Below are 25,427 nucleotides of genomic sequence, written 5' to 3' on the forward strand. Positions count from 1 at the left end.
GAAGAGAAGTCTGATAGAGACAAAAAAATGAAAGTACTTACCTCTATGACCGGGTCAAACTACCTGAGATAAGTTCGCGCCGTGAATAGTTTGTAGCCGAAATTTAGGTCAGGTATGCGGGCTTCTAGATAAAGCAGGGCGTTTGAAACTGATTCCGCGAGATTAAAGCAGATGCATAGAGCTCGCCTTAAGTAAGACTATGTGTTCAGCCTTGTAGTACACGCTACCAGAGAACAGAATGCAACCAAATTCCAGTATAGGCCTGACATAGGCTTTGTACAGTAATAATAATGTGTCGGGACGAATCCCAAACTTGGAATTCGTGTTATGTTTTAAAATGATTATTCTTCATATGAAGGCTACAATCTAATGCTGAGTTATAAGAGCACCTAGATATTTGACCGATTCCACCTGTGAAATATGTTTGGAGCGGGGGCTAGTGAAATGGGCAAAGTAGTGTTGGAAGGAAACACCAGCACGCCGCATTTGTTGTGATTACGTATCGTTTTGAGCTGCCTTCCTCACCGAAAGAACTACGCATATAAATGTCATCATTGTCGTCTTCGCTTCCAAAACATTTATTTTTTCATTTATTTATTTATTTGTTGTTTCAACTGTTGATATGGCGCCATCTGCCGCCTAAAACAGCGGTTGCTTGACCATGGTCTCCACGATAAGTTCCGATGCAATGGTGCGCTTGATCGCGGAGGCCACTGGTCTCGATGGATTGAATATAAGAGCGTGTCCTTTGAAACGAAGTAATGGCCGTTTCCCCCATTAAATAAGATTATCTGTCTCCCCCTCTTCAACAGCGTCCCGGTACATTTCGTTTCCTGTAGTCTTGATCAGAAGGCACTGGCACCGTTTTCTCCCTACCAGCTCGATCTGGCAAAACAACAGAACGCTCCGAATCCACAGTTACGTGCCGCAGTGGCGCTGACGACAGACTCAAGCTTAGGCTGCATGCAGCACAAAAGCATTTACAAGTAGCAATAGAGAATGCTGTCACCGGTGGCTTGTAGTTGGCACCTAGCAGAATTCCGGTGGCATATAATTGCATTTTCTCCTTATTTTTGCAAAATAATTTCTAGTGCAAACCGGCGAGACAAATAATCTCCCCTTCCGATAAAAATAGCCATATAATGCGTGTTCAGAAAAGACGGTTATCGTTTCGTGCTCCCATGGCAATTTTTTTTTCTTTTCCACGAAACTTTTATATGTGGTGAAAACATTTGTCGACAAGATAATTTTGCAAAATGCTCTGTATTTTCCCGCACGAAAATCGATGCCACAAGATGTTTTAAATGGTTTTATCATTTGCTCAAGCTCTAAGATTGGAGCGCTACAGCATGCACACTAAAAAGTTTCATGCATAAGTATTAACTCAACAAATATTCGCCACACTACAGAACACTATATTTGGTGCAGCAGTTTGTTGGGGACAAAATCACAAATTTTGAGCCAGGAGCCGAAAATCGGAAACTAAATTTCATTCCCGTCAAAAAATCTGATTTTCACGAAACCTTTTATCTACATTATGCTCAATACTCCGTAAACGTAATAAATAAAAAAAACCTCTTTGCACTATATTTTTAATGTTACACAACTAAATATATATTAAGTTCATATTTCAATTCTTTAGATTTGCTCAGGGCTGCCGCTTAGGAGGAGAAATCTTCAGAAGCTAGATTCAAGTTCGCACTCGCTTTCCACAGCCGATTTCTGCATGTGTTTTTAGTAATTCATATGTTTCGTGGTAGTTTACAGCCGTTGCTAATCTCGACTTGTATCGGGCTGCTCCTTTAATAAGGAAGAGCTAAGCTTGGCTGCCGATTCGTAGCTACACGATGGCTCGCGTAATCCCGGTTTTGACAGCACCACACTTATTACCGCCGCACGGAGACTTTAACGCCAGCGGCCATCTCCTTCCCATAGCAATATACTTCTTTCCTGAAGACCTGGAATTTCCGCCTGCGCTATTACCTTCGAACCAGCCAGAACATACGTAGCTCCCGTTTCCCGTGTAGTTTTCTAGGCTCGAATATATTGGCGGCTTTTCGATGTGTTCCCTGTAATTTTCTCTGCCTTACAAATCTCCCTCGGCGGGTGCACACGGCATCTCCGTTTATACGGGCGCCGCAGATATATATATATATATATATATATATATATATATATATATATATATATATATATATATATATATATATATATATATATATATATATATATATATATATATATATATATATTAAAATAAGGCGTCTTTTACGAAATCTGGTCTCAAGAAAACTATCAAATTTGGAAATTAGCTACAACGCGCAGTTTTATTTAGCGCTTATTTTAAAACTGAAGAAGAAGCAAATAATTTATTATTACAAGAGAACTAAAATATTGTTAAGCCTTTCCAGGAAAAGATGACGACGTATTGGATATATACAGAGTATAAGGGGATAAAACTCTACTACGGAAGACGGTACAATTGAGACTGACAGAGACATGCACTGTGTCTTGTTCTGCCTTCGATGTTTTATTGCCTTCTTCAATATGTTCGAACCAGCCCATATCCGCCCCTTTATAGAATACAGAGTGTACATTTGGTGGAAAGCGTTGCATAAGTCTGACTCGTCGCTGCTGGTAGGCAGATGCTTTCTTGTTCGTCTTTTCTAACATGGAGATTTGAGTGCACTAACATAACATTTTGCATGTCCTCTCCCGCAAGCCTATTTCGCAGCTTAGAGCGTACATCGCCGAAATGCGGCGAGCTCCATTCCCATGGCGCGGGCGATGAAGAAGTTCGGAGTTAATTAATAGCGACAGACATTGACGGGTCGTTGCTACAAAATCCTTGACACCATATAGAATGCTCCAGACGCTTAACAGTATATACACCAAACTTTACAGTGGGTAGTCAGGTGTCACTGTGCCACGAGCTATGTCTGGAAGTTTATTCGTATTTGTTTCTGCTGCCGGCCATGCACAAATGCAAAAGTTTTCTCTGAATTTTTTTTAAGGCTTTTTTTATCCACTTTCATATAACGTGCGGCCTAACAACCGCAGTCTCGACGGCGTGCATTTGTTCAGAACCTCCACCTTTCTTTTCGGAAACGCTTCCTTGGGCCCTGCTTCCATAATCTGTTCCTCTATAAGGCACAGCTAGAGGAAAATCACCTCACCTCTACCACGATATCTAAATGACGGTACTCTTGCTAATATACGACTCGTGAGAAACAGTAAACTAAATCTTGAGAGATGAGAGCAGTGCTTTCACTCATAAGGCACCTCATATATTCTAGCGTCGGTGTTGGTGAGTTAGCAAAGCATCAAGCAACACAGCACAACTTAAGGAAATCTGCATGTCAGACCAATAAACACTGAAGAATGTAAGCATACTGGAGATTCTGCAGAGCGGTCTTCAACACTTCCGCAAAGCCAAGAGGATTAAATTTTTAATTTTTTTAAAAGAAAAAAAATTACGCCTGGTGTACGAACGCTTCTCTCGTGAAAGTGTATTAAATAAACGGCAGGAAAGGCCTCCAAGCGGTCCTCCACCATTCATTTGAAGTGGAAGAAAGTGTGAAGTAGTTATGAACCCGTGTTAGACGATAAGGTGCTTAAATACCGGCATCAACGGCCACGCTCTCTTTTTTGGATTTTATTGAATTGTCGTTTGTAGAGCTAACAACATCACATTTATTAGTCAACTAGCTCCTTAGACTCCTTCTGACTGAAATGTTTCTTTCAGAAGACAGTTCTACCGACAGTCCCCTGTAGAACCATAGAACCTCGAGAAATAAGAGTGAGCAAAAAAGTACAACACTCCAAATATTGAACCGTGCAGCACAGCATTGTGGGGATGCGCCTCCTTGAAAAGAATGCAGCCTAGGTGAAAACCTAAAGAAAGGGAGCCTCTTTCTTTTATAAAAGGACATTCGGAAAATCGGCTTCAAAAACTTATCTATAATAATCTTGTAAAAACCCACAATTATTTGAATCCTGGTAACTAATTTTGTTTTAACCCGAAGTACTGAATGTTTCTGTCACTAAGAGTCACCCTAAGCAATTCTAAATGATGAGTTTACGACACATGAACGGAATTTTCATTTCATTTTATAAAATATTCAACAGCATAATGCAGAATTTTTCATGTTCATTATTATATTAAAGAAGTACTGAGGATTGTCCAAAGAGATTTTAACAAAAATTGAAGGTTTATTTAATAACTTTGAATATTGCTTTTATTAAAACTAAAATGTTGAAAAATAAACATTTAATTCAAAGTTCTCTATTATTTTATCATTTTGAGCATTGGTGGATTTTAGGCACTGTGAATAAAATGTTTACAGACCTAGAACTTTTGTCTGAAATGAAGAAAATGGACTAAAAAAAAAAAATCGTGAAAGCTTAGTTGGAAAACATCAATGGGACATGCGTGAAAGTACAACTCATGACATGTTTTGCAGCGCGTGACTTGAAGTTCCCAATTTTCACCAAAAAAGAAAAACGCTGTAAGAAAATAGCGTTTTGTAGCTTGCAAAAGTACAGGTTGCGTAGATTTCTTCTACTAATACAATTTTAGTAAAGCAGGAAGTTGGGCGAATTGAATCTCATTCATAATGTCGTTAGCGCCAAAAATGACAACCAAGGTGCTGTGTCTTCCTCCCACCTTGAACCTCATGTTTGGCGCTCACTACATCACGAATAAGACAATTGTGCGACAAAAGTTTAGTGTGCATGCACTAATGCTCCAAACTCACAAATTTTCGAAGCGACAAAAACGGCACTTCCCAACTCTTGGGATATGCGATTATGCGATTTTGTTTTTCGAAAAATCTACAGCAAGTCTTGCTTTCTTTTCCCTCCTTCTGCCGACACATTTTGTCATCACATATGAGAATTTAATTAGAAACGGAGTGTTACTAGGCCTAGATTACCGCCTTCATTTGAACACACCCAAATATCAAATCCTTTTTTTTTTCTGCATTCACTGATGGCTTTTTTCGTAAGCATGTCCCAATAAGCCCTCACGTTCCTATCATTGCCACTTCTCTGCACATCTTAGTGCCGCTTCAGCTAAATGTGCATGCATGATTTTGTTAAAGCCAGCTCTGCAGTAAGAATTGCTTCTTCTATAGCTATAGGAGACGAAATTAATGCTAAAATTTTGAAATTACGCGTATTTGCCGCCATACTTTGAAGATATTCTGTACACGAAATTTATGAAAACAATAATACATGTTTTGAGATGCATAATCTCCCAACATAGCAGAAACGTTGTTTGGGGGCTTAAATGCCAGCAAGGATATTTAAACGCAGTTGCACTGACAAAATTTGTGCCTCCGTTTCAACAATATTCGCTCCTTCGTCTAAGAAAGCACGTCTGAGCATAGACGCCTCTCGCGTCTGTTTCGTGCTTCACTTGACCTAAATAAATGGCGCATATATTTATTACGACCAACCACTTTGTGGATGCCTAAGCTGGAGGGATTCAATATAAGACCCCCGTTCCCACCATCCCAACGTTTAGCAAGCGAGAAATTTTACATTGGCAAATGAAATTACGCTTATCTTTTTCTGGCAAAAAAAAAAAAGACCAAGAAATACTTTCTGCCTATTGGACTGGTCCTCAAAGAGCTAATAGTCTTGACGTGGTTCTATTTCAAGAGAGGCCGCTATCACTATTAGGAAACGCTGATGTTGATGTTATTAAAATTATGTAAAGCCGCTTGTAGTTCCACCGCGCGAAATGCCAAAACGCTTGCACCATTTTCTTTATGGAGAAGGGGGGGGGGGGGGGGGGGGGGGTCGTGCAGCGAAGCATGACATCGATATGCACAGCGTGCTTCTGTAGCATCACCGCTACAGTCTAATGGAGATGAAATTTATGTTTACCACAAATAAAACACTCTAGATAACGCAATGACCAACCTGTTTACTTAATCACCAAGATGAACTGAGTCGCACATACAGTACATGTCACACACAGTTTATTACACACTCCTTGTACGAAACTGAACAAAATGAATGTACAATACAAATGTCGAAAATGTGTCCACATACACAACCGAAATAGTCCACAACGGTTTTCAACTAGGTCTTCTCATTTCCTTTTTTTTTTTTTATTCTTTGTAACAAGTAAAGGCGTTGCTGTCACTAATATGCTATTTAAATTGGCAGAACATGTGCTATCGGTGACAAAAGTCCCCAGGACACGCGTCTAGTGATCTTAGCGTATAGGTTTGATGAGCGCGAATGACCACCTGGCCTCAATAGCATACACTGAAAATCTTACGCCCCACTTTAGCTCAGTAAGTGTACTTTGATACCATATGCCTATAGCAAAGCTGTGTGTTTTGTGTGCCAGTCGCATGTCCTGGTAGTTTTTGTCCTCCATAGAACACGTCTCGCGATATGGCATGTTAGTTTCAATGGTTACATGTCAATGGAGGTGAATGCGTCTACACAACCTCTGGTATTATGGCAGGTTAGGCTTTGTATAAAGCTTTTACAGTCGTTGATTATATTGGCACTAATCGTATATCGGCAGTTCTGTAGCTTAATGGAGACTCTGAATCTCCTACAGACAGTGACCCTAAAAGGCTGGGTTCCACATTTCCTTACAGATAGGCTTCTTGGATGTTGTGCAGAGAGAGCAGGTTGGAATTCTCTCAGCAAGCTTCCGGCTTCGCTTACACCTGAGCCAAATTCTCGATTCTATAAGCAGATGCCTCGGCTATTGAAAAGCGATAGATAGTTGTCAAGAACAAAACATTTATTAAACCAAAGTCACTGTGTCAGCCCGTTTTTCTCTTGGCAAGAGCTGCTGTAAAGTCGAACTTTGCGTTGAAAGTCAATGGCATTTAATGGTTTCATCTTTACTACGGAGCTCTATTTTCTCCGTAGAAACGTGTCCAGTGCCGTTTAGACGTTAAGAGGGCCTGCAGCTCAAGTTGAGTTTCGAATACCATTTTTAGATTCCGTGTACACCGGAAAAGAAACAGCCTGAAGCACACTAAACATCCGTTTCATACACTCGATATTCACTGACCTTGACTCTCAAACGCACAGAAAAGACCAGCGAGAAAATTGACAGTATCCACAATAACATCTTGTTTTTGTTTGGACCCATCAACACACAGATAAGTAGCTGTCGTAGACGAGCGTCGCGATTATTAACATCACCACAAGGGGTTATCATTATATACACGTAGCACACATGGAAGGAGCAACACAGCGGTATATTCACTGAGCACAAACTGCCAGCGTTGGTGCGGGTAAACTCAAGGAAACGAAGGAGGACAAAAAAGAAAAATAACTGACTTGCCGCTTCCTCGACATTTACTCTGTGTACACAGCGCTATATCACCAGGACTACTTTTCCTTACTTGTTTTTTTTTTTTCTACTTTTGAGTTTACGTTTCAAACCCCTCCTACGACAATTAGTTTTTCCATCAGGATATTAAGAGGCAGCAGTTTAATATAAAGCGGGTCAAATTTTGTGTACCTGCGATGTCTTCTACATATTGCGGTGGATAAAAAACGTTAACCTAAAATTTAGTTTAAAAGCTATGGACTAATTTTTAGCGATATCATTTGTATCCTGTTTAGGTCGACCACACACCAGAAACTCTCGGATTCTTGAGTTTCTTTAGTGCGGGCAAGGAAGGAAAGGAATAGCACTCATTAACAGTTCTCTTCTCCAGTCTGGGACTCGGTTCGTAGCTTCCTTAACACATGCGAAAACCGAAGAGGAGGCAGCGACGTCGTAAGGTTTCTTTGAGCTGCCCGACCATGTACTGTTATAGACACTGTCGGCAGGCTTATTTGCCATGTGATCACAGCAACGCAAGTATCGTGTGTTTCGTTCGTATGCGAAGCCACACAAAAGTTATTGCAGCACAACCTTACCCAGGTTCTGAAGCACGCGCTGGCTTTGCAATGTTTCTTTACCAGTTTCCCAACCTTTAAAGTACCCTTTGGGGTTGGCACTATTCAAGGAAGAGAATGGTGGGTTCCCAATAGGAACAATTTCGAACGTTGGAATAGTTACAGTCACGCTTGTTGGTGTAGGTGGGGTTTCCAATCGTGAGGATAGCGGCTAAAATATCAATAGGCGCAACTGCCAGGCCCGTAAGGACCTTTCAGTGGCTCGGCCTTTGACATTAAATGCATTGTCAAGGTCATCGTACGGAAACAGATGGCTACAGAAAAGCGCAGTAAACGAAATGCTTGACAAAAATGCGTTACTAAGGACTGATTCTTAACAAAACTCCGAAAATGAACTCAGTTACAAATAAGGTTGGGGCTAAAAATTCTTACTGTTGATTAAACCAAACAAAATGAGTTGTAGACCATACTGAGCGGATATTTAACGACACAGCATTGACGACGCAGGAGGTGTTTTTATAGTGTACATGTGCACTTGAATAATGAGAATATTGGACGTGTGGAGGCAATACCCTGTCAAGAATAGTGAACTTGGCTGTATATAGTTATGCACAGGTGTGAATATGGATGGGAGCAGTTTACATGCCTCAAAAGCAAGACATGAGATTGTTTTAAAACAAAATGTGAGGCGCTTAGTTTTCAAGTACGGACAAAGCTTCTGCACCACTAGGCATACTTGGCAGTGCAATGCCTGAGATAAAGATTTATATGTTGCTTTTACTGTGTTGTTCATGAGGAGGGGTTTGCCGGATACAAATATGTTGTTACTCGTAATGAAACTGTTCAGCTCGTTTAAATTAAGTTAGTAAATAATTTATGCTTATCGGTATACAAGTCCCATATACAGGCTCATTCGAGTTTTCGTTTCCACTTTTCTTTTTAGCATAGCTCCTATAACACCGTTATGCTCGGAACACTACGTGCTATTTAAATGCAACAGGTGATTTAGACATCAGCCTTGAATAAGGAAGGCAGGAAAGATTGCGATATTACAATTCTTTGTTCGATTGTTCCTTTCCTGCCTCAGTTCACCAGAAGTTCACTTCCACGTCATAGCTACCACCCTGTTCTTGCAATTGAAAAAAAAAACGTAAGAAAGAAAATTCAGTTACCAATTACTTAAACAGGTCCTGTTGATTTTCATGTGCCAACTTAAAATCCTGATATTCACCGCATCATTACAAAAAATTACAGAAATTGGTGTCAGAAGTTGTTTAATAAACGTGCATAATTGATTTCACTTTTTAAATTAAGTCATAGTAATCAAAAATAAAATTCCTATATAACGTACCTTGCTTGTCGAATATTTTTATACAAAACATTTCAATTGCTTCCGGCATTCAAGTCCTGGTTATAAGTACGAAGCCGAGTCAATATAAGCGCTCTGAAATTTAATCTAGTCGCGAACTGCTGCTGTATGGATGAGTGCTGAGCTGGAAAGCCGTTTACTATAAATCAGCTTCAAACCTACAGTGTTCTAATGCCTTTTGTAATTAATTAAATAATCATCGTGAGTCATTATACTTTAAAGCGATCATAGAAAAAGATTTTTCGCGTCTGGTTGCACAGGTTACCTACACTGAGATCAAACTGCCCTAGCATCTGCGAGTCAGAAAGGCAGTATCTACACACGTGAGATCTCACAGCAGTTAAATGAATCGCTTGATGTGAGCGAAACAGATCCGTGTACATAATTTTGAAATAATGAGTCTATTTAATCGCGGTCTCTTTTTTTCTTTTTTTTTTTTTTTGTTACACCACTGGCTCGAGCCAGGGCTCCCACGCAGCCATATGCGTTTAAAACTAGTTTTTTGTCTCCTACTACATTACTTTTTAACTTTACCCACTGCAAAGTGTGTGAGTTAGGGTCTACAGCACTCTTATCCTTTCACAACAAGCAAACACATAACAGACAATCAAGCTATATACAAGCACCCAGCAGAGCTTCTCATATAAATACCTTCATGACCTCTTCGTTCGCGAACATATACAGAAAACGATGTATGGGCGCCAGAGAAATACAGCCGAAGGACTGCATATTACTGTGGCTGGCCATAATTGCGCATGTGTACCGCGGAACCTGCTGCACAAAGCGAACTATATTCCGGCTTTCTTCGCAGGGTGACATGCCACATGCTGCCCTTAGGAATAGGCATACATGTATTGGCGCTTATGCCCATGAGTGGCGTTCTTCGCGCCTACAACAATTTACAACAGCGCCCTCATCAACGCTTCGGCAATCGCTGTGGAGAGTAGGCGTATGCTGAACAAGTATTCATGTGGCCTTGCACGTATATCACGTAACAAACTGTTTCCCAGTAACAGCAGTTGTACACAACCAAACGCTGAGACGATGCGTTCACTTTAGGAACACTGAAGGAACAACATGCCAAGTCAAAGGTGCACATCGACGACGACAAAACACCGAAATGGTCTGTACTTGTGCCGAGAAGTAAATCGCTGTCAGCCCGCGTACATAAGCTGAGTTTAGGTTGCGCTAGCTGAGTGGCAACCTGCGCTACCTCTGAGAACTCTTGCAATCGATCGTGTCGTGGCTCAAGGTCTGTTCTGACCACCTGCTCTTCCCAAGCGGCGCTGTACGCATTGGCCGCCACTAGCTCTCGTGGAGAACTGGAGACAAGCACTGCACGAAGTAAGCAACACGCGGTTCCAATCAAAGCACCACCTACAGAGTCATCTCTGCTTGTGTACCTTCTTAACTTCACATGTACAACTGGCACTGGCGCATTCGACAATTCCAAAGAAGCTGCAGCTTCATAAAGGTGAAATGACCTCCACGTTGAGAGTGTAGGCCGTTGACATCGCTACCAGTTTCTGGTTTTACACAGTCCTTTCTTGGACTCTGAGAGTAGCTGGAGGGAGTCTTCACAGCCGCATCTGGGAGCTAAGCTCCTTCGCGGGTGTGGTCAAGCCTTCAGAGAACTGTGTCGTCTGCTTCAGAAGACTCTGAGAGCTCGTGAATGGCGGCGATGGACTGGCGGGCCATCGGGTGGTACGTGCCGCCCGCTGAGGTGCAGTCCGTTGAAGCGGACGCAATGTCTGTTCCGGTCAAGCTTTGCGTGGCCACTGAAGACCGGGGAGTCCTGTTACCTGGGAAGAGCAGACGCAGGTAACCACAAATGAAGTCGCAAAGAAACAGACCAAGGAATTGTAATCTAGTTTGTTTGACATGCGATCTGGCTGAGACAATGCGGTTCTTAATGTCAGCGGTGTTGCATGTTTGTCTAGCTGTAAAGTCTTCAGTTCAGTTCAGTCGTTCAGTCGTGTCCGACTCTTCGTGACCCTATGGACCATATCACGCCACGCTCTCTGGTCTCTCGCTATCTTCCTAACATCACATAACTTCATCTGCAGCGCCTCTAGGAGGTAAAGTCTTAACAGCCTTTTTATCGTACTTGAAAAGAAATATCAAGCACTGCGTAGATTGAAAACTCTGATGAATATTCTGAGAACGGTCTTGCATGTTAATGTGACTTCCGGTTTATGCTTTCCGAACAAAAAACGAAACGCAGCTAGAAGGCAGAAAATAAAATGCAGCCCTTTTATCTTATGTGCACGCCGCCAAGTGATGCATAGAAAGATTCGGACGCTGAAAGTGAAGGATATATTTCTTCATGCTGATAGATGGAAAAAAAAATATAAAGGCGTTTTGAGTTCTTTTATTTTTCTTTCAAAATGAGTCCTATATATTTAAACAGTAACTGATAAAGAAAGCCGAAAGTTTCATCTCCGCATATACGTTATTGCTATCCAAGCTCTTATGTAATATGTTTTGCGTGTAAATTAGAGCAGCGCTGCATTACCATGTATTATAAGTTATGAAAATTACATTTTTCTTTATCAACACGTAAATTATTTATTTCGCTCGTTTCGATGTGGAATTCGATGCCATTGTTAATCTGGAAAACATGACTTCTATAATTTTAATTCAAGCTTAGCCTAGTAAAATAACTATTTAAAATTGTAATGATTCATAATCAATTTGAACAGTCATACTGTGCAATCAGGGGTACTTCTCTGCTTCAGCAACGAATGCAAGTAAATGTGAGTAGCAGGCTTCTGCTTAAAGCGCGAAGTTGACAGCCTTCTGTTCTTCTGTTTTCATTTCGGCAAAAGAAAAGTAAAGACACTAGAAAGCATAAAAGATACAATATTCAATAAAAGATGCAATATGTAGCCTCAGTTGATAGTGACAACCTGTGTGACAAAGCGGCCTTTATTTAGACTCAACTTTTAAACTTTTCTTGGTGCAATGTCGAGCAACGCAGCCGAAAACGGTACAGAAAAAAATGTATACCTACTGGTCAGCATGCACTCGATTCTCTTGTGGCACTTGAGTATGCGCTGCGAGAACTTCTCGATGCGGCGCCTCAGCTCGGTTGGAGCGGCCAGCGTGTAGATGACTGGGTTCAGAGCGCTGTTGATTGGCAGGATGAAAACCACAACCCAGGCGTAGACGTCCTCTGTGATGGATGCAACAACCTCGTTTCACTAATTCAACCATGCCAATGCCAGAAGGTTCACGTGCGCTGCTCATGCATGCTTTAAGAAATTCGGAGACAAAATAAGACTGCTGAAATGCATGTCACTGGGATTTGTAGCTTAAATGATGTTGATAATATTTAATACACCACTCAGACATTGACCTACTTGAGGTAGTTTCCACAGTAATGTGGCTGCAAATAGAGCGGAGAGACATTAGATGGAATTGGCGATTTGTACAACAATGCCGAACATCAGTGCTTGGCATAGGGGGCTCTTATGGTTTCATCGCCCCACAAAAAATAAGTGTCACACACAACGCTAAGACCTGCAACGCTCAATTTGCCTGTGCAGCGACGACCATGGAAATCATGGCGAGTACGAACGTTGTTGCCCTGACAATGGCGATTTGCCTTGTCAGAACTTTGCTGCCCATAAGATTCTTATCACTGCTGCCCTTGTCGGTGGTGCACATACCTGAAATGCGCACTTCGCAGAGAGCCAGTATCTTTATGATGACGATGGGTATCCAGCAGAGGCAGTCGGTGAGCACAATAAAGAAAAATCTCAGTGCCAACACAGCGTCTTCCTGTTTTTTCATAGTGACCGGACGTGCCCGTTGCCTGTCTCCTTTGATGATGGCGAACATAGACAGGTATAAGCCCATAGTTAGCACCATCTGCGCACAGAAAAAGAAATAAATAAAAGAGTCAGATCGAGTGGAGATTTCACTATAGCGCTGAATCCTCTGAAGAAAAAATACATAAATAATTATTGCAGTGCGAAAACAATCATCAAAAAAGTAACGATGATGCGTATTTTAAACACGTCCAATTTCATCGTGCCTCCAAACAAACTTAAAAATACCCAGCGTAATATCATGGCACATTACGTCCTGAGTTGCAACTGACCTCATTTACTGTTAGTTTATGCAATCCACTTCCTTTCATCGTCAATCATGATGCGGGCCATGAACCGCGCTGCCCATCAATTTGATTTTTAACCATCATGCCATCGTGCTTGCTTCCTTCCTTCTCCGATCTACCCTAATCCTTCACAATTTGAAAAGTGGTCGCAAGCGAAGAAATAAAAAGTTGTTTTGTGTTGACAACTGCCTTGTGGAAATGTAAAATCCATCCTGAGTGCATTCTTTTAATGAAGCACCATCGTCTAACTTTGTAATGAATGGATGAAAAATCTGTAAGTACCAAGAAGCCTTCTGCCTTATTTAGGGTCAGAATTTGCATACACAACGGAGAAGAAGAAAACATCACTGCGCAGCGAGGCGATTCTTTCGCAACCAGCAATGCGTACCACGCACGCCCTCGGCAGCATCAGACAGAAACCGTAAAAAGATGTTATTTCCCGAACGGCCTTTTGAAAGAGCTAAATGTAATTTACTCAGAGTTGGAGAGGAAAAGTTTCGAGAGCCTTTACTACATCAAAACGAGCAGAACGGAAAATTTGGATTGGTGCAAAACGCGTCAGTGACGTGGGCAATGACCCAAAGTTCCTAAACCCAACAATCCTCCAGCCGCATTTATTGCACTCTCGGCGCCTGCAGGCAACTATCGGTCGTTTTACGTTGATGGGCCAGCTGTCATTATATATAACTTTCGACACATGGTGACATTTTTTACGCGTTATGTAGCTATTTCTTACAAATAACTGAACGAGGTGTCCTGCTATTTGCGTGAAGGGATGTTTTTCTGCCCGGCTTGCCTTCGTCACATTAGTGTTTCTGTTCTTTTTTTTTTTTTCAGGCTTCAGTAATGCTATCTCCACTTTATTTATGCAGATGCTAGAATGGCAAGCTTGCGGCGCTTCTCAAGTTTGTTTCTCTTAGAAAACTACGCAGAAACCTGCAAGATGCCAAACTGCACTGCCTATGCTTCAGACACCTTCATTACTCTAGCTGCTAAAATTTTCAGCTGCAGTCAATTGGGGTTTCTTCGTTAAAAAAAAAAAAAAAAAAAAAAAAAGTTACAAGATATGGTTTTATCGGAGAATCCCGTATATTCAGGATAAATCATATATATTTTGTCTTTGAAAATGCTTCAGTCGCATACGTTTTAATGTTATCTAAAAATCAATACGTAAGTGTTTCCTAAATGAACAAGCGTATGAGCCTCTGGACTAGTTTTTGATCGTCGTGTGCATGTATGTATAATGCGTGTTCTGTGCATTGTGTTCTGTTTACCTTTATTTTACATCCCCCCCCTCCTCCCCTACATCATATAATGCTGGCGCGAGAATTTAGATCAATTAAATAACGAAGCCCTCTACCTCTTGCCCTTGCCTACTCAACATATTACCGAGGGCCTCGATCTAGCAGCTATGATTTCATCGCTTGCACCGCGTCGCTGGCCCGTCACCTTGAAATCGCGTTTCACGTGGCACTCGAGGTAATGCAGGACGTTCTATGTCTGCCGCTGTGGACAGGAGTAGCCCTAGTGAACACTCCAGAGGTTAGGTTACACGGATATTAAATACCTCAAAGGAGAAGATTGGACACCCGCCGGCATAGCTGAGTTGATAGAGCACCTCAGCTATGCTCGTTTGTGGAGCTCGTTTGTGGCATGTGCATTATTTTTCCTTCTACTATGTGATAAATTGCTGTTAAGGTGCAAATAATTACCCTACTAATTTCGAATTGTTAAATACCAGAAGTTTAATAAAAAAAAGCATTCTCCTGTGGCTTCCTTGTTTTTGTTTTTTGTTGTTGTATCCGCGTTGTTGTTTTGTTTTTGTTGCTTTTATTTGTGTTCGTTTCGTGTTGTTAATGAGCAAATCGCAGTTACAGGAGCATGAACATTCAGCCAGGAAACAGACAGCCCGGAAAGGCACATATTTGCTATCAGTACCTTCCGTCTTCCTGCGGTTTCCATCTCGTCTACATTTTATCTTTTTGATAGAGGAGCACATAATCGTTTTACGTTGTCTTGAGAAGCCTAGAGCACGTTCTTCGACCAGTGTGCCTCGCCCCTATTTCACGGTTACAGAGACAATACACAGCTCTTTCCTATGACCTGTGCCCTCCGCTGTATAAGAAACGGTCGCTTTTCGCAATGATAACGCTTATTCTGCACCAAATAGTTCAATCCGGACAGTGCATGCTATTAAACTGTCCTCTGCAGGAAATGATAAATATTGTAGCTTTGTGCTTATAAACCCAAGAGTTCTTTTGCCACCGACAAGGGCACAGGAACAACACAACACAATGCCTAATCGATTAGCGATTACTATGGGGTATGGTGGCGACCAATCTACAGTCGCCTCTTTGCTGTACAAAGTGTCTATTTCTTCGATAATGAATACGAAGCCAACGCCGTTCTTCCGGCTCGACGGACCTGCCCTTCAACAAAACTAGCAAAAGTTTGAAGTACGTTGACAAGGAATGGGGGAAACTTATTTTGGTCAAAAAACCTTCAACAGGATCATCAAATACAACAATGAATCGATGCTTCTACTTTTACGGAGTCCATTACACTGAATTAAAACAGGAAGAGAATGGATGTCCGGAAAGACTTATCATTTAACTCTCTCCCAGATTGCAAACCCGTGAAAGCATACTGCTGGTGACATTCATCCATCCGCAGTGCGCAGAATACATGTGGCATCACAACTGCATGTAATCTCCCGAAAAATCGTTAACGGTTGTGTTCTACACTGACCACGATTAATTGTATTATACCCAACTGCCTTGTCTTCATAACTTCCCTTCTTTAGACTGCGATGCCCTAATATGGTGCATGCCTCGAGAGGAGTCCGATGATGGTATAGATCTTTATACATGTCAGGCGGAACAATTCTCGAGAAACCACAAGAAGCAAATATCACATCGTCATTGACGCATCGGTCATAAAAGTATGATAACCTTGTTTTCTCAGGCTCTGGGTACGCATTGCGCTGGCCATTCCGTGAGAGATGGCTAGTATGCAAGGTGAGAGTTAACATCCTAGAAAGAGCAACGATTCAGCAACACTACTACATGAACTTTTTGGCCTCTGCTCCACGCTTCCAGCAAGTGATTCATCGAATCCCTCTTCTTGAAGTCAAGCTGCGCGTTTTGAGTCCGTGTTCGCAGTATGGTGCCGTCAGACCACCCGTGCATGTACTCACGGCGAAGAAGTTGACGCCGAGGAAGACGAATGCGGAGTACTCCCATCCGAGCATGAAGGGGTCGTCGATGTGCAGGGGAAAGCAGAGGCCGTTGCTGGAGTAGAAGGCGCGCTCCTGCGGCCACTTGAAGACAGGGAAGGCGGCCAGCAGTAGGCCCGCCAGCCACACGGCCGCCAGGCAGCAGCGCGCCGCCGTTACCGTCACGGCGCGCACGTTCGTCTGTACAGCCACGTTGTAGAATTAACCAGTATTGAACTGTAAACACAAATTATCTTGTAAGGGAGTAAAAAGGAGTGAAATGTCTTCTATCTTCTAGCGCACTCCCGTTGAAATACAGAATATGCTCCGTGAGCTCTGGGCAGATTTCTATTCCTGCGACGTTCTTGGTCTTAGCAATACCCAGATTTAGCTAATCTTGGGAAATTTGATGCTACTTTTACAGGTTTCTTAATATCGTTTGTTCAATCCGATTACTGCTCCCTGACTCGCGAATATATATGTCACCGCGGCCAAACAAGAACTTCGCATATTTAGTTATCGAATGTAGTTAGTTATTGCAGCAGCTTTTGCGTCTAAAAGCGAGTGCGCTAGAGCACCAATTACTCCCTTTCTAATTCATTCTGCTTAAAGCTTTGGGACATTCATGAAGCACGAATTTCTAATTACTTGACGCTCAAACCACCTACAGCGTTAATGGAGACAGCTTCATATAATCGAACAAGACTATGTAGGTGCAACCAAATTTCTATTCTAGTGCTACAGGGTTGACTCTGCGGCAATAATATTTTCTCTATTTTTTCTTTTACTGATTTGCAATTGACAAAGCTTGCATCTAAAGCTTGTACCAGCAGCACAAGTTGGTCGCCGCATGTCTGCGTTGAAGTTTTAGCAGCTGCCTACCATTACAGGACAGAAAAGGAAACGAATAAGGAAGATAACTGTTCTACGCATTGTAAACTGTTTTACACTGGAAAGAGGCAAGTGGTCGTGAATGCAAAATAATTATGCTAAGCCTTATTCCCAGGCAGCACAACCATGGGCTCAATTTTGGAACTGCGTTGGAAGCGATTGGCCCTACGTAGGAGAACTGCGCTGCCAATATAACACAATATTGGGCCGGTGTTTCGAACAGGCTGAGTTGTTCCTATATGTCATCTCTGTTAGACGCAAAGTGTGGCATTGGAACAGAGGAGCACCTTGATGCACCGGTAGCGCTCGACCGTGATGAGGGAGAGGATGAGCACGGACACTTCGCAGGAGACCATGGCCAGCAGGCCACACAGGGTGCAGTGCCAGGAGGACATCCACTGGTGGGCGTGCTTGTTGTACTCGTCGCGGAACGCTACGTCCAGGGAACCCACGGTCACCAGGTAGACGCCCATCAGGAAGTCGGCCACCGACAGGTTGCGGATGAAGAGCGACAGGACGCGGTCCTCCTTCTTGGACAGCATGCGCCACGCGAGCACCACGCTGTTGCCGGCGCACGTGGTGAGCGCCACCACCCAGACGGACAGCCGCAGCACGGGCCACACCAGCAGGTGCTCCGTGGACGAGAGGCCGTCCGTCTTGGGCGCGCAGATGCGCACGTAGGGCGCATAGCTGCAGTACTGGAACTTCTTGAAGTAGCTGCATAACACAACGATCGTCACGCTTCTACACTCAGCTAAAATTATTGAACAGCTATCGTTATGAGCCCACAGACAGGCATATCTGGAGTGGTAGCTTCTTGGTTCGGAAACGCAGCGCACCAGCAATTCAGACACGAAAATTAACTCCAGCCTACGTCACAGCATCTTCTACAGTGCTAAAGTACTCACAGAAAGACCTGCTGACTACAACGTGCAAAAGTCATTATTTCCGACGTATCTGACGGAGCAAACGTAAGTGTAAGAATCTAGTGTTTTCCTGGATAGAGTGCTCTTAACATGTAATGTCAGATGGCAGTCTTTTACTGGGCAGATTATCGGAAACCAACTATAGCTCCAATACAAGTCAAATGTGCGAAAAACAGAATGGGTATCGGGATTTCACGTACTCGCGAGGTTATTTGAAGGCATGAGCTGCCGTTATGCTCTGAGTTAAGCATACATGCCTTGTAAGGAAACATTAGTGCGCACTTTTGTGATTTTAAGCCATATCCAGGCGTAGAACTTACATCAGGAGGGCAATGATTTCAAAACGCATACGTTTGAATGATCTCAGAAATTCATTCTGATGACCTCAGGGGACGAATGCCAGAAAAGGCGTCTTCTAGTTATTGGCTAAGGACTCGCCTTGGTAAACCTCTGGCCACCTTCTGTCAGAATGACTTCCTAGGTAAGTTACAGAGTCGGGATGGACGCTTTAACAATGTAAAAGAGATTTAACAATGGGTATTTAACCAATTAAAAGCACCTCATGAGAGCCTTCTCAAATGATCGCGCCAATGGTGTAAGCATTAAACGTTGATCGCTCGCAACACTCGCAGCGCCATCTATAGGAGAAAACATAGAACGGAGCAAAGCGTGACCTACACCCAAAGGTTTCGAGAAGGCACTGCGGATCGTTGCTCACCTGCTGTGGAGGTTGTTTCAGTGCATGTTAACCGACTTTGTGACAACCGTACGAGAGGTCAGCGCATGCGCGGTCAGCATTTCGTTGCCTTAATCTATAAACACCAACGGTTGTTTGGAATGACGAGGCAATACACTGGAATATATTTTGCCCGCCATTTAATTCTATCTGTAGCATACTTTAACCGAAACAAAAAGAGAATTCGCTGGCGACCTGGTTGGTTCTGATTCACCCTGCATTTTAAAGGCGGCGATAAACGGGCGGAATATGATGGGAGACGACAGGATGTACCAAGGCAACCACGGAACAGATCAAAATATAGTAGCAGCTGCTAGAACATTTGCATCATAACACCAAATTTGCAGTGTTACCAAAACAATCAGCGCATATTTCCCAACCTCAGGCCAGCAAGAATTTCTGTATTGCGAAAGCAATACTACGCCAGGTCTAACCGCTCGTCGCTGTGTGCCGCGTCCGTGTCCGTGTCCGCGTCTGTGTCCGCGGTCCCTCATAAAAAAAAAATTAACCTGCCATGACGTTTGAATCCATGTTACCCCTGTGCCACGGGCAGGAGCTGCCAACTCGGGTCGCTCCTTATCAGAATCAGCCTGCCAGAACCGTTTGCATTCTCGTTACCTCTACGACACGCAGACACGTAGGGGAATAATGTAGCAGGCAAAAGAAGCTTCAGCCGTTGCTTTCGCAACTCAACTAGGGTTAACCAGAGCTAAACCACAACCATTTTTTTTTTTTCATTCGCATAAATCGATGTGCAGTGTTTGCAAAACTCCACATACGCTTTGTGAAGCACATTTTAATGCAAGTAATACCACTTTTTCCGGCTGAAAGTTGACAGTACAGAGAATCTGCACTTGAGGGTGAATGTTGAGGGTGAATGTGACATACAAATAAATTACTGTGAATAAGATTAACTGCACTAATTCCTCGACAGGCTCATGACACTGGGCTTTACAACTGGCGTTCACTGGTTTGAAGATGTTCGCCCCGAGCCTCTGCCATTGCTACGATAGGAGCATTGAAAACATTCTACTCACATGAACTCCAGTTTTGGCAGGTGACGAAAATGTCGTATATCGATGTTGTTTATCTCAACGCCGGATAGATTCCTGCAAAAATGGGAGACTTAACACGCTAAGCGGAAACAGCCATCGCGTTTTGGCCTACTCACAGTGAGTTGAGGCTTCGAAGATTGTGAAACAATGTGACTGGCAGTGTCTTGATCGAGTTCGCAGACAGGTCTCTAGAAACAGTTTTAAGCCCGTTTTCAGAACTTCTGTGAGGATGACAGATGAAACAACTCCAAGAGAGCCATAACATCATCTGAACATACTTACATCTTCCTCAGGCTGCGGAGGCCACTGAACAAGCCTGGGCGCACAAACGTCAAAAAATTCACTGCCAGGTCTCTGTTTTGGAAGAAAGTTGTAACTGTAATTGAGAGCTTCAGAAGTGCAGTTATTACATTTATTTTTCTTGAGACATGAGGCCGTCTTCATAATGCTAATTGTTTATATGGGTAGAAAACGCAAAACCAGGAGTTGTACTGTCCGAACGTTTTTTTAAGGATACCCACTCAGGACAACACTGAAACTGAAATTAGTTATTCAGCTAAACTATATCTAAAACGAGCGAATAGATGTTTTAAGGCCTGATTTTAGAAAAAAAAAGAGCGAGTAAAAGTATTTTACCGCTTATTACAGGTTGGTTGCAAATTGCTTTTTCGTCTATTTCATCCACAAAGTGCGAATTGACTTGCGTCTGCTTTAAAGTAACTTCACAGAAGATGAAGGGACCGCAGTTTTCTTTTGTAAAGTTTTTCTGCAGCTTTCTGCACCATATACTACCATGTACAGTTCCGACGGAGCAGCCATCAATACACCTATGGACATTTCACATATGCGGATGCGCTAATATCTCCAATAAGCAAGTATGCCACACGACAGATCGATGCGCGTTCAGTCTTCTAAGTGGTTCAGAATGTCCAGCACAGGCTGCCTTGTGTTTTAAACGAGTGTGCTACACCACTGCCTCTCATAATTTCCTCCAAGCGGTGAGAACTCGATACTTACATTTCCACCATCTTCGCATTAAATCTGAACGCTTCTTCATGCACGTCCATCAGGTGGTTTTCACGCAGAATTCTGAAAGTAATTATAAGATTGAAAATTTCATAGCCAACGATGTTTCCGTCACATTGCAAAATACGTATTTAAAAAGAACTGATAAAAAATCCTTCATGAAATATTCTGACATATATGTGCTTGGAGCACCACTCAGTTCTTTCAAATGACCCAAAAACTATGAATATTTATGACTATATCAAACAGCGAAATTTACCTGTTCATTTTAAGATGCAACCCAGCGAGATAAATTCTTACGGTGTTTTAAACTTTTCCGCATCGCAATCAGCAGAGAATCCCGGCACACTCATAACTAGTTTAAGAGCGCCGAGACACAAACTCTAAGCCCTCAATTGTATGTAATGCTGTGAGCTCACCTTAAGCTTAGTTCTACTACATAAACCAGGCTCAGGCAAATGTTTAAATAACCGATGCTTTACAGTTAGGTCGATAATCACAAATTTTGCACCAGAAAACATCGCAGTGATTTCCTAATATTTATCACGGTTTTAGATTTATCCCGTATTAAGCATGTATTTTAAACCACAAAGACAAAAACATTAAAACCGAAGTAAGCATCCCAAACAATCTTTTTTTCTTTTTCTGTTTGGAAATAAATTGCTTACATGCTGTGATAAACTTCTTGCTTGCTACACAAAGACCCCGTAAATAAACGTGTACACCACATCTGCGCTATCAGAAATATTATTATTAAAACTAAAGATAAACGCACTGTATTTGACACCATATAGAAACAAATTTTATATTTCCAGCCACTGACACTTCTTTATCGGGCAGTGTGAGAGTGTAGCGTGCAATATGGTGATAGGAAACCATGGCACGGCGGGATAACAAAACAGCGGGCGGGGCGAGAAGGGAAGGGGAGGGGTAGAGCAATGCCTGAAAAGTCCAAAGCGCGAGCACGCGTTTATTCCCGGAAATATTTGCAGAGTCGGCTGCTGCGCCGATAGGCACCGATGGAAACGATAAAAAAAAAAAAACAAAAAAAAAAACAATAAAAACCCTAGCAAGATCTATCCTTTCCAGTCTGTTTCTCTTTTTTTCTGCGCTTTTCCTGCAACCGTGCGCCCTTTTCTCAAAAAGTGCATTGACCTCGCAGGTCTCGAAAAGGGCTTTATCTCTAGGTGAAGTTAACACCTTGCTTCCAAGAAGCATCAACATCTCGCGAAAGAAAACGTGGTGGCAAGTTACCAAACGAATTTCCTGGCTCCCCGCACATTGAGAGATTAGCTGTCCTTTCAATTCCCGTTACCTTCGCTAGTCTTTTAAGCTGGTGCGAAAAATGTAGAAAGAGCTATGAAACGACTGGAAATTTGAATCGTTCCAGAGTTAGCAGCAAAGTTATAGCAAGTAAACTAATTTTGTAAAATGAGTAATATAGCAACACTTCCTTCTTTTGGTCTTTCTATGTTTTGACGAGCGGGGTGCTTTGAGCGCATTCATTTTTCAAAGCTTAGGTCGTGTCTTTGTGGCGGCAACTGAAAGCTGTGCGTTGTGCCAAATGAGCTCTAGCCTGAGTTGCCTTTTCCTTTGGTTCAAGGCACGTTTATCCAACGGTGGCATTCAGCTCTATTACGAAAGAAAGGAGTTTCCGTGCGTTTAGTTTACCCTGTTCCTTGTAGTGATACCTTCCGCACTGATAACATTGAGGCTGTAGTATTCGTTTCGACAACATGAATTCGCAAGTGTTTGTCGAGCTTTAGACAATGTTATACTCACAGAGCCTCCAGGTTTCGAAGGTATTCAAACGTGTCGGCGTGTATTACTTCAATGTGGTTCTTTTTAAGGTCCCTGGTAGGAAGAATGAGATGGAGAACAGCCCATAACGAAGACAGCTCGCTGTACGGCAGCGCTTGTATTAGAGCGTCAAGAGATGAAGGCATTCGGTATGCAAATTAATGTTTACGTACAGCCACGTCAGGTACGTCAGCTCTGGAAAGGGCTTGGCTATACTTTTTAGCCCATTTCCTTCCAAGTTCCTAAACAGAAAAGGGAGGAGTGCATGTAAAAACAAACGAGGTGTTACAAGCTTAGTTATACTTGAAATAATAAAATAAGAATATAATCAGAACTTACAGTATCTCCAGAAGGCGTGCGTCTTGAAGCACGTCAAAATCAAACGACCTCAAGTGGTTGTACTTGAGTGTCCTGAGTTGCGTGTGTGAAGAAAAATAAAAGGAAGCGGACAGTTATCAACAAACATATCTGTTAAGATTAAGCAATTGCTCTTGGAAGTTTAAAAACCGCAGCAGGAACAGGACAGAGAGAGGTGAAGATACAGACCGGTGCACGACACTTACAGCCAGCGTAGGTTGAAGAGGCCGCTGAACGAATTAGCTTCAATGTGCGAGATGTTGTTGTTTTCAATCGTCCTAAGGAGAAAAAAATACGTTCGAAGATTAGGTAAAAATAAGCTTCGAGAAGATACCAGATATTTACATTCGGTGTCAATGAAAGAAAGCGACATAGTCAAAACTAAGTGTGTAAGCCTAGTCGGCGTCACGGTGAACGTCTCGGTGTTAGGCATAAATCTCCTCTGTGAGATTTCTCAATCGGTAGGCTCACGCGTTTTCAGCTGAAGCTACAGCCATAAGTACAACAAAAACAAACGACGCAGTATGCAAAAAAGCAACAAATAAGATTAATATACAGCTTTTTGTTTTGTTTTTTTTTTACTTTTATACTGGCCACGTGCTTGTATAAGAACACACGTAACGAATACAGCCATCACAATCTCCGAAGAGCATTCAAAACCAAGGTAATTTACGATGCTGTTCACGTTATTCCTAAGCTATCAGTCTTGCTGATCGCAAAGAAGGGGCCGCAAAAAAAGAATATTTACAGGTGCAACCAGCGTTAGTTGGTCCTGACATTTGCTGAATGGTGGGAGCCACATTTTTACTGTTGTATATTTTACTCAATGCGCTTTGAAGTCTTTATCGCCCACATTTTAATGAACAATAAAGAAAAATAGAACTGTACATTACATGATTCGTAGCATATCAAGGCCTCGAAAAGCTCCAGCCTGTACACCGGTGATCGAGTTCACGATCATCCTGCAGAGAAATATACACGACGGTATCATTCATCAGCACGTATTGAGCTAACACGCTCAATTGTTCATCTTTCGTAGTACTCACAGGCTTGTTAAATTTGTGTAGCCGTAGAAAGCATCTGGTGGCAAAATTCCCATAGTATTGTTCGTAAATGTTCTGTAAGTGAGGAAAAACAGCAGCAGTTACAATAATCTTTTTCTTATTCTTCTCGAGGTTTCTCAAAAATAAAGCTCTGGCTTAACCCAAGTAAAAAATGAAGCGAAGAAATTCCAGTGTAATCAATTGCACAATTGATCGAAATGTAGTGCAGAAACGTTGGTTAAACAGGGCACGTTAATTTAATTGGCACATAATGTAGTTCACAATATCTAAATATCTACTCCTCTCTTTAAGTTTGTATGCTCCACCATTTCGTTGCTAACGCTAAAGTATAACTGGAAACAAAATTTTCTACCCTCTATCCAGAGATTATGAATCGCTTGCGATCTGCTCATTCACGTGACACAGCGCATTCAGGGTGTTATGCATCTAGTCCCAGGTTTTCTTTTCCGGGAACATTGGCCTCTTCTACCGGTGGCGAACCGACCTCGGCAATTTGCCGAGCATCGACGCGCTCATGTGAAACAAATGGCACAGATTCTTGCAAGGCCAGGCCGCACACACTGACGGCAACAAACAAACCGCGTGTTACTCAAGACCATTCAACCCACCTCCTCGACTGTCTGGCAAAATGTGCGTCACTGAAAACATGAAAACATCTATACGTTGCTGCCATTTCTGTGGGTTCGTCAGAATAAAAAAAAAAAAAGAAAAAAAACATGTGGTCTGAAACTAAGTATCCTTCAAATTACACTGTGAGCGAAAATGACCTAAATCATGCTTTCCCCTCGTCCTGTGCACATTTGTCATGGTAAGTACGCATACCTTAAATTTAGACATCAGTACTGTTTCTGAAGTTACGATCGTTTGCTTATCTGTTCCAATACCTAATAAGCTCTGGGGGTAGTAACGCTGCGATATCCGCACACGTCACAACTTAACTTTGACAGAGTAACCGAATGGTAAAAGGTATATGTTCGGGAAA

General features: G+C 42.3%; 1 protein-coding gene across 1 annotated transcript in view; it reads right to left on the reverse strand.

Annotated features, from left to right (window-relative positions):
- Positions 1–9,080: 9,080 nt before the first annotated feature.
- Positions 9,081–25,427, reverse strand: part of LOC146190832 (relaxin receptor 2-like) — a 139,897-nt gene continuing 123,550 nt past the window's right edge. The window contains exons 5-19 of the mRNA XM_084601206.1: positions 24,428–24,499; positions 24,275–24,343; positions 23,588–23,659; positions 23,364–23,435; positions 23,198–23,266; positions 23,007–23,078; positions 21,216–21,287; positions 20,481–20,552; positions 20,315–20,386; positions 20,181–20,252; positions 17,769–18,198; positions 16,573–16,791; positions 12,928–13,129; positions 12,270–12,431; positions 9,081–11,058 (exon numbers count right to left, since the gene is read on the reverse strand). Of these exons, the coding sequence (XP_084457332.1) occupies positions 10,883–11,058; positions 12,270–12,431; positions 12,928–13,129; positions 16,573–16,791; positions 17,769–18,198; positions 20,181–20,252; positions 20,315–20,386; positions 20,481–20,552; positions 21,216–21,287; positions 23,007–23,078; positions 23,198–23,266; positions 23,364–23,435; positions 23,588–23,659; positions 24,275–24,343; positions 24,428–24,499 (1,903 nt within the window). The 3' untranslated portion in view covers positions 9,081–10,882. The remainder of the gene's footprint in view (positions 11,059–12,269; positions 12,432–12,927; positions 13,130–16,572; positions 16,792–17,768; positions 18,199–20,180; positions 20,253–20,314; positions 20,387–20,480; positions 20,553–21,215; positions 21,288–23,006; positions 23,079–23,197; positions 23,267–23,363; positions 23,436–23,587; positions 23,660–24,274; positions 24,344–24,427; positions 24,500–25,427) is intronic.

The sequence above is a fragment of the Amblyomma maculatum genome, chromosome 4 (genome assembly GCF_055883805.1).
Source record: "Amblyomma maculatum isolate TAMU_Amacu chromosome 4, ASM5588380v1, whole genome shotgun sequence".
Classification (NCBI taxonomy): Eukaryota; Metazoa; Arthropoda; class Arachnida; order Ixodida; family Ixodidae; genus Amblyomma; species Amblyomma maculatum.